Source organism: Triticum aestivum, chromosome 3D (assembly GCF_018294505.1).
Source record: "Triticum aestivum cultivar Chinese Spring chromosome 3D, IWGSC CS RefSeq v2.1, whole genome shotgun sequence".
Lineage (NCBI taxonomy): Eukaryota > Viridiplantae > Streptophyta > Magnoliopsida > Poales > Poaceae > Triticum > Triticum aestivum.
The window spans coordinates 537,981,886-537,990,728 of NC_057802.1; the positions used below are offsets into that span (position 1 = coordinate 537,981,886).

At 46.2% G+C, this 8,843-nt stretch overlaps 3 protein-coding genes across 3 annotated transcripts in view; 2 read left to right on the forward strand and 1 right to left on the reverse strand.

Moving 5' to 3' along the window:
* LOC123080309 (exocyst complex component EXO70B1) overlaps positions 1 to 705 on the forward strand; it is a 4,726-nt gene extending 4,021 nt beyond the window's left edge. Inside the window, exon 2 of the mRNA XM_044503219.1 lies at positions 347 to 705. The gene's annotated coding sequence lies outside the window, so the exon portion shown is untranslated. The remainder of the gene's footprint in view (positions 1 to 346) is intronic.
* A 645-nt stretch (positions 706 to 1,350) lies between these two features.
* LOC123080310 (SNF1-related protein kinase regulatory subunit gamma-1) lies at positions 1,351 to 3,089 on the reverse strand. Its single transcript, XM_044503220.1, has 2 exons — positions 1,968 to 3,089; positions 1,351 to 1,880 (listed from the first exon to the last, which is right to left on the reverse strand). The coding sequence occupies exons 1-2, from the start codon at positions 2,978 to 2,980 to the stop codon at positions 1,601 to 1,603; spliced, it is 1,293 nt and encodes a 430-aa protein (XP_044359155.1). The 5' UTR covers positions 2,981 to 3,089; the 3' UTR covers positions 1,351 to 1,600.
* Positions 3,090 to 3,612: 523 nt separating this feature from the next.
* Positions 3,613 to 7,789, forward strand: LOC123080311 (probable mitochondrial import receptor subunit TOM20; the record flags this gene model as incomplete). Its single annotated transcript, XM_044503221.1, is given in 6 exon segments — positions 3,613 to 3,714; positions 3,834 to 3,912; positions 5,798 to 5,967; positions 6,153 to 6,200; positions 6,600 to 6,680; positions 7,304 to 7,789. Coding segments are annotated over 6 exon segments (630 nt in total). The 3' UTR covers positions 7,454 to 7,789.
* Positions 7,790 to 8,843: the final 1,054 nt, after the last annotated feature.

Genomic DNA, 8,843 nt, shown 5'->3' on the forward strand with positions numbered 1-8,843 from the left:
CTCTGGTTGGGTAGGCTTTTTCACTGTCTCTCCTGTCCAGGCTGTCTGCCCAGCTGGGAGAAAGTGAGGGGTTGAAGATGCTCTTAACTACTGCATATTTGAAACAGTAATATGGATTACGTGTAAGCGACATATTTCCCCTAGTGCAGTGAACTGGTTTTCAAATGGTATATTGTTCCTTGTTAGACGAGTTTTTGGCAAATCAATGAATTTGTAATGTTTATGAAGCAGGAAAATTCCCCAAAAAATCATGACCTGGGTTGCTTTGTCATACTTTAGTCATGGATTTAGTGATTTACTTGAGCGTGATCAACAAACTTAATGACCTGATCCTATATCTCTTCAGGGATGTTCATATCAATGTTGGTGGTTACAAATCCCTGGCAAAATTTATTCAGGCAGTGTGCTAGTAACCTGCCCTACCATCATGCTTGTGGGGTTCGAAGATGGAGAAATCAATTTTGACTGCTGCTGGAGCAGAAATATTGTGAATGCAAGGCACCCTGGCTGGAATACTTTGCGTGTCATCTTTGACTCTTTTTAAGGGGAGTGCTGACATTGGCGCTTCCACATGGGATTTAGGACACTGCGGTGAGCTGTGTAACTGTCATTATTACAGTTTACCCTTCTTTTGTTGATTATTGACTATTGTTGGATGGTCGGTGGTTGGCATCTTATGTACAATTTATACAGCGGTTATGTTCACTTTCCCCTTGTTGCAATTTTCGTTATCTGCTGTTTAGTTGGTTGCTGGCAGGAAGTATACATGTTGATGATAAAAGAAAAATAAGTACACTAGCTTGTCGGATAACTAGAAAAGACTACAAATTATGACTGTGTTTCATGGATCCCTCAACGTCGTTATCATAAAGGCAGTGTAGCAGTTTCACCGTGCCCTGTGCTCTTAATCTTCTCAGTTCATAGCGGGTTTTTGATTTATGCACTTTGCTTCCATCTATTGTGATTGTGCTGTACTGCAAATCGATGGTTGTTTTGCTCCTTGTCCTATACGCTATTGCCTAGTTTGATATGTCTGGGGTCTTTATCTGCGCCTTTTCTATTATTGCCTTGTCGGGCAGCTCATAACCCGGGAGATAACATGCAGAAATGTATGCTGTCAAAGTATTAGGTGCCTATTCACAATTTCATATCTTGTGGTTTAGAGTTGCATTCTACAGACCTTTACACCCTTGTCTACTCTGCAACCGATGGCTGATACTCCCGCTGTGTGAATTTACATCACAGTATTAAGAACAGAGTGCGTGTGTAGTTTCAGACTTGGGGCAGATTCTGCGCAAGCAAATGTGTAATTCGTACAGCCTCTAAGATTATCTCACATAACGGAAGTCGTTGACATGAACAGAGCCACATTGTTCTTCATTATGTTGAGCTAGCTAGCTAGCTATGCCGAACTGACAAAACAGAAACAAAAATGGAACTAAGCTCGAGTTTGAACGAAGCACTAGTGACTGGGGAGAGTTAAAAATGGAAGAGGAAGAAAACACCGAGAATCACTACCTAGAGAAAATGGCAGAAATATTATATCCTGATCTTGGCTAGGAAACAAACAGAAGGCTTTCTCTAAGAAGGATTCAGAATTTCAGACCCTGCTGTTCTGCGGCATGGGGATGACGCCGTTGAAGAAGTCCCCGAAGTATCCCGGCGGCTCGTAGACGAGCTTGGCGATGATGTCCCTGAGCGTGATGAGGCCGTCCAGGTTGCCCTCCCCGTCCACCACGTAGATCCTCTGCCTCTTCTCCGCGTCCAGCTTCAGGATGATCTCCTTCATGTTGTCCTCCCTCCTGCACGTGATGATGCTCATCTGCTTCTCCCCCGAGCTCTGCCGCGCGCTCGCGATGAACTCCCTCGCCGTCAGCGTCCTGCGTGCATGCACGCGTTCACATCACCGTCTGTTGGCGATTGCATGTCCGGAGCAAGCTATGCAGCGAGTGAAATTTGTAGGGTACCTGTAGTGTCCGGTGGACTCGGAGGCCGTGAGGAGGTGCTTGACGTCCTTGATCATGATGCTGCCCACGGGCTTGCCGGCGCCGTCCACCACCGGGATGCCGCCGACGCCGCGCCGCCTCATCTGCCGGAACGCCTTGAGCGCCGGGTCGTCCTCGCAGACCTTGACGAGCCGGCTGGTCTTCATGAGGGGGAGGCCCAGCTCGGCCAGCGTCTTGGTGCCCCAGTCCTCGAACCAGCTCAGCCCCACGCACTCGGCCAGCATGTGCACCACCGCCGCCTGCGTCACCATGTTGCTGATGGTGCCCTCGCCGATGTCCACCACGGGGAGGCTCTTCATCCGGTACTTGGACAGCAGCAGCAGCATGGTGAGGAACGTGTCCGAGCTCTGCAGCGCCAGGAACGGCGCCCACCGGAACGACCCGGAGATGTCCTTCACCTTGGTCTTCCGGAACAGCTCCGACGACGGCAGCGACCCGAACGCCTCCGCCACCGCGCCCTCCGCCTCCGACGCCGGCGCCGCCGGCTTCAGCTCCGGGTCGAGGGTCACCGTGCCGAGCTTGGCGGCCACCTCGTCGGCGCCCAGCGCGGCCGCCGAGGTCTCCGACTGGTGCAGCAGCCAGACGGCGATCCCGGCGAACTCCACGATGCCGATGTAGCGGTCGATCCAGCTGGCGTCCTCGGGCGCCTCCACGTTGCGCACCGGCGCGCCGTTGATGCGGTTCCGGGAGAGGATGTCGACGGCCTCGGCCAGCGTGGCGTCGGAGGGGATGTCCACCAGCTGCGACCCGAAGGTCTGCGGGAAGGAGGAGACCGGGATGGCGTCGAAGCAGCTGTTGAGCTTGTCGCTCCGGCTCAGCTGCGGCTGGTCCAGGCTGTCCCAGATGTCCTCCACCCGCATCCCGATCTCCGCCTCCGGGCTCCACCGCGCGCTCAGCGGCGTCTCCGCCACCGCCGCCGCATCCTCCTCCCCCCGCTGCTCCGGCTTCGTCCGGATCTCCCGCCTCGCCTGCATGGCTCCCCTGTCTCCTCTCCTCTGTCGGAAGCCTCTGCTCCGCTGCCTTGCACACTGCTCTACTCTGGTCTTCTTGGCTCCCTCGTCCACGACCACCAGTGACCTCGCGTTGCTTGGTCGCTTCCTCGGCCCGACAATGGTGGCGCGAGCGTGCTGCCCGAAGGTTTCGCGCCAGAACCACAGGGGACGCTGACAAGTGGTTCGCCGCCCGGCAGCTTAGCTCCTCTGAAACATGCACCAAAATTCCAGCAAAAAAAAGAAACGGAATTCCTCTGGACGACAACGGGCCGAAATTCCTAGTGGGCTTCAGAACGCGCCCAGCACGAACTGCCGAGCTGGGCCTGGCCGCGGGATATGCTTTTCTATCTCCTCCCGCAAGTCATGCCAGGGACCCACCGTGGACGCGCTGTTCGGCTGGCAGGTGGGGACGGAGCTCGAAGGGCCCGCCTGGCAGCGTCCTAGGAAAGCGGTGCGATCCCCTCCGCCCCCTCCCCCTACAACAACAACAACTACTAGTTCCCCACCCCCGCCTCCGTCGACGCCTCCCCCAAATCGAAGCGAGGCCTAAAACCCTAGGTAAGCCCCCGGCACCGCCCCGCCTCGCCGCCGCACCCGATCTCGCCGCCGTCGCCATGGACATGGCAGCGATGAACGACCCGGAGAGGCTCTTCTTCTTCGACCTCGCCTGCAAGACCGCCAAGTCCACCTACGACGAGAACCCGCTCGACGCCGACGTAACGCCTCCCCCTCCTCCTCTTCTCCGCTCCGGCGGTTTCTTCCGAGGGGGACGCGACTGCGGCGACCCCGTCTGATTTGGTCTGATCTGATCTGATGTTTGTTTTGTGCTTCGCAGAACCTGACGCGATGGGGCGGCGCGCTGCTGGAGCTGTCGCAGATGCATAACGGCCCCGAGAGCCTCAAGTGCCTCGAAGGTACGCCGCGAGATTTGTGCGCTTGCTTGTGTGTATTCTTCGGTGAATTTGATTGCTTCCATGTGGAGATTTAGTGGCTTCGACTGATTATTCCTAGAGAAGTTGGAACATGGAATAGATCCTACCTAACAATTTGGTCGCTGCCTTTCATTGTGTTTGCTAACATTGTTATAAAGTTTATTGTGTTTAACTTAGTTGTGCTTTTATGCCCACCAGTTTTTAGTTATGTCATGTGCTAGTTAGTTATATCGATGGTATAATTGAGAACAAGTTATTCTTATTTGTGAGAAAATAAGAGATCATTATGGATGTTGGTGTGCTGAACACTGAAGTATTGGGTTTGTTGGCACGATATCATGAACCACAGAACGAACATTAATACAGTTGGTAGTGCTAGTGAACAACTGAACATATGTGCATTAGGCGTTTGGAGTGTGTTAACAGCTTGTTTTACCTTTAATGGTTAGATGAGTTGCTTTTAGCATGCTTGATTTATGCGTGGTTTTGTTCCCAGCATGTACAGAACCTGTAGTCGCATTTGTTATATGATGGAATGCCAAGCACAATGACCTTCCAAAATAATCTGGCACAGATTGATTGTAGAACTACAGACTGGTTGTTTTCATCTACTACTTGCTTGCTTTATTTTGTTATAGCGCTGTGTTCTGAATTCATCCTGAAAGTAGGATTACGTGCATGCCTGTTTAGTTGGAGTGATAATAGGCACTGATATTTTGGAGTTCGCATATAATCACAAGGCTTGTGCGTGAGTGAGCGTTTTACGGCCACCAGTTTTTATTTATACCATGAAGTTAGGTATACTTGAGAAATAGGTTACTCTGATTTGTGAGGAAATAGGAGATCATTATGGATGGTGTGCTGAACACTGCAGTATCGTGTTTGTTGGTAGGATGTTACTAACAACAGAACAGACATTGAGACAGTTAGTAGTGCTAGTGAACATATGTGCACTAGGTGTTTGGAGTGTGTTAACAATTTGTTTGACCTTCTTTAAGATGAATGCTTGTATGGAACTTGCTTGATTGTGTGGTTTTGTTCCCAGCATGTATGGAACCTGCAATTGCATTTGTTATATGATGGAATGTGTGGTGTTCTTTCTAACATATATATGGAGCCTGTAGTTGCATTTGTTATGTGCGTTATCAGATTGATGGTAATGGTGGTGTTTGTATATTTAAAATAAGAGGCAGATTTATGGGTCCAAGTTATTTATGGGTGTGAACAGCATTACTGTTTCTTTTTGAAGTCGTATTTCCTGTGGAGTAAAAAAAGTGCGCTTAGGCCCGCACTGAAATGTGCCTAGGTGCTAGGAGACAGCAGAACGCCTAGCTCTTAATCATGCTAAGCATGTGGGTAGGTGAGATAGGCGCTAGGCAGTGGCAAAGTCCACTGTTAGTGCCTAGCGTTTTTTCCATGGTGTTCAACGAAGCAACACTTCAATTTATGAACACTTTTTGTGGTGGTTTGCTGGTGACCCACACATTAGATCCATTTCAAGAATTCACCACATGTCAGATATTAGGTTACTGGATTCAAATTTATATTGCATTGTAACACCAGGCTGAGCCTATGCTGCCAAACCCAACGACCTTTCAATATAATCTGGCAGAGATTAATTATATGACTTCAGTTTGATTGTTTTCATGTACTATTTGCTTGCTTTATTTTGTTAACATAGCACTGTGTTCCAAATTCATCCTTAAAGTAGGATTACGTGCATGCTTGTTTAGTTGGAGTGATAATTGGTACTAATATTTTGGAGTTTGCATACAATTATATAGCTTGTGCCCGTCTTACTGTTTTGTGAGTTTATGATTGGGGTCAAAAGTGGTGTATTTGGCTGATCTGGTTTTATTTCTTATAGATGCTGAGTCTAAGCTGGATGAAGCACTGAGAATTGATCCCAACAAGGCTGATGCACTCTGGTGCTTGGGGAATGCCCTGACCTCTCGTGGATTCTTCACTTCGGAAACTGTCCAGGCTAATGAATGCTTTGAAAAAGCAACTGGTTGTTTCCAGAGGGCTGTTGATGTGGTATGTGTAGTCTGCTTGAGTAGTTTGCATGTTCCATGCTGGAGACTGATCCATGGGCCTGAGATCATATGATTTTTAAGCGCCATATGCACATAGTTTCACACACAAGCCTCTGAAACGGTTTCTGTTAATAAGTTTCTAAGCGTATTCAGCTGGAGTTTGAGATATGTGCATGCTTCTTGTAGGAACCAGCAAATGAGTTGTACAGGAAGTCATTGGATTTGTCATCAAAGGTATGCTTTGTTCTATCATCATGTTTGGCTATATCTTTGCTCAGTTATTATGATACCATTATACCATGTCATTCAACTATTCGAGTTGTTTTGATGCAAGTTTTTGAATCTTCTCCAGGTTCCTTGTTTTATTTGATGCTGTCAACATAATTTAAAAGCTGACAACACCCCATGCCTATGATATAAAACTTGTAATAGGTCTTACTCAGATTGGCTCACTAGCAATGCAAGAACTTCTAAGCTATAGGGGGGATTTGAATCCCCTAACTACCCTGTATCTGTAGTATCTTTGTATCTAAATTAACTCTGAACCTTTTATTCGTAGCATGGCATATTTGAGTATGCCTGCATATCACTTTGTATTGCCTTTCTGTAACATTTGTGTACAATCACCCTCAGGCACCTGAACTGCATATGGAGATCCATAGGCAAATCGCATCTCAAGCCTCACAAGGAGCACCCTCGTCCTCAAATGCAAGGGTATTTTGTTTAACATTGCTCTGCTTACCACTTTTTTGCTTATTACATTTTCTGCCCTTGGCATATGTAAGGAGTCCCTATTTCTTTTTACTGTACATTTTTTTGGTTCTGTTCATCTCATTTCCTGTCAGAGTACCCAGAAATCTGCATTTGAATTGTCGTACATGTGGATCCTTAAGACATCCTTCTCTCATTGTACTAGTCAATCCAGTAGTGTTAGCAAGAGTGAAGATATATTGTTTCAGTAAACAGGCAGTGGATGGCTCAATATATCAGTTATTTTAACCCTTCACACATTTGTCTTATGCCCATCCCATTGCTGTCAGTTCTTTTAGTAAAGAGGCAGCGTGAAAACAAATTGTTTCAGTAAACAGGCAGTGGATGACTCAATATTTTGATGTAATATCTGCATTTGCCCCCTTGCATTTCAAACAAAGTACATAGCCCCTTTTTTCCATTGATGTGCTACATGCTCTGTATGCCTATTCGGCCAGCCATATGACCTCGAGTATATTTTCTTGCCCATACATCTGGCCTTGATTTTCGACATTATGTCCACATGCCACATATACTCTACTCTGTTACTTGCTGTACCTAACATGAGAATATATTGTGGTTTGCAGCAAACAAGGAAAAAGAAGAAGAACAATGACTTCTGGTATGATCTGGCTGGATGGGGGATTCTTCTCATTGGCATCGGTGTTTGGCTAGGAGTGGCCAACAGTCAAGCCAAGGAGGCACAACCACCTCACATGTCACAGCCTAACATGTGATTCAAGACGAGACTTGGAAAAAAGGAAACCTGCAAATGGCATGCCTACGTTAGGACTTAGCAAAGTTATATGGAGAGGAAATGGTGTTTCCATGTTGCGGTTTTTTTGTGGAATTTTTCGACATGCGGCGGGCCTTGATGAGGTTTGTCTTGTCATACGACGCTGGATATGCTTCCTTACGTTATGTGCTTCTCTTGTTAGCGGGAACCTCTGCTGTGGTTATGGCCTTTTCACATGCCTAGATAATACAGTATTGAGTACTGATGTGCTGATACCTTCTTTCTGTGAGCATTCTTTTTGTTTGCCAATAATTGTAATCGACTTTTGACGTGCTCATCTCATACTCTCTCTTGGTGTCTGCTTGGCTTTTCTTCTGGCATTTTTTTCTACCTAAAGTCTGACTCGTGCAGCTGCGCTCGTTTGCTTGTGCCGTCAGATGCGATGATAGCGACAGCTAAGGGGACCGTGTCCTTTAATTAGGAAGAGATACTAACGTGCATGCATGTGCTGACACACTCTTTATTCCGTTTCATTAAAAAAAATATTATAACTTTTCAACCGAGCGTCGAAACATTCACCGTTAGGTTTCTCGTGACGAGATCTTTAAAACTAGATCCCATATGAACACGTTTTGATAATTTTTTAAAAAAAGCAACTTTGATCCTTTTAAACATAAGCAACTTTTATTAAATTATATGTACTAATGAATTTATCAAGCAAGTATGTCATATATCACTTAAAAATCACGGCAAATAATATTTTTGACCGTATATGGGCAACTAAGCATCTTCGGCAGCCAACTTTGGTGATGACAACATATTTTTTGATAGGATAGTTGCATGGATTTGCAGTTGCTTGGTTTTGTTATTGAAATTATTTTTTTTTGTTAAGATGGTTGCTTGGTTTTGTTAGGTCAGTTGCTTGGTTTGCTTAGACATTATGCATTGTGTGTTTTGATAATGTAGTTGCATGGATTTACCAGGACAGTTGCTTGATTTTGTTAGGATAGTTGCTTAGTTTTGTTAGGACAGTTGCTTGATTTATTAGGACAATCGATTGTTTTTGTTATGACAGTTGCTTGGTTTACTAGGACAGTTGATTGGTTTACTAGGACAGATGCTTGGTTTGTTAGGTCAGTTGCTTGGTTTTTACACAAACCAAGATGATAAGAAGTCATATTAGACAAACAAGAAGAGTTGTTTACTGATAACACTAAAGTTGCCTATATACCACACAGAGTTGCTCAAAAGAAAAGTTCATCGAAACCTATCCATATGGGATCTAGTTTTGAAGAACTCGTCGCAAGAAACCCAATGGTGAAAACGGATCTGAATTTCGATACTCGAATCAAAAGTTATGACTTTTTAATTTTTTTGAAACTCAAATTAAT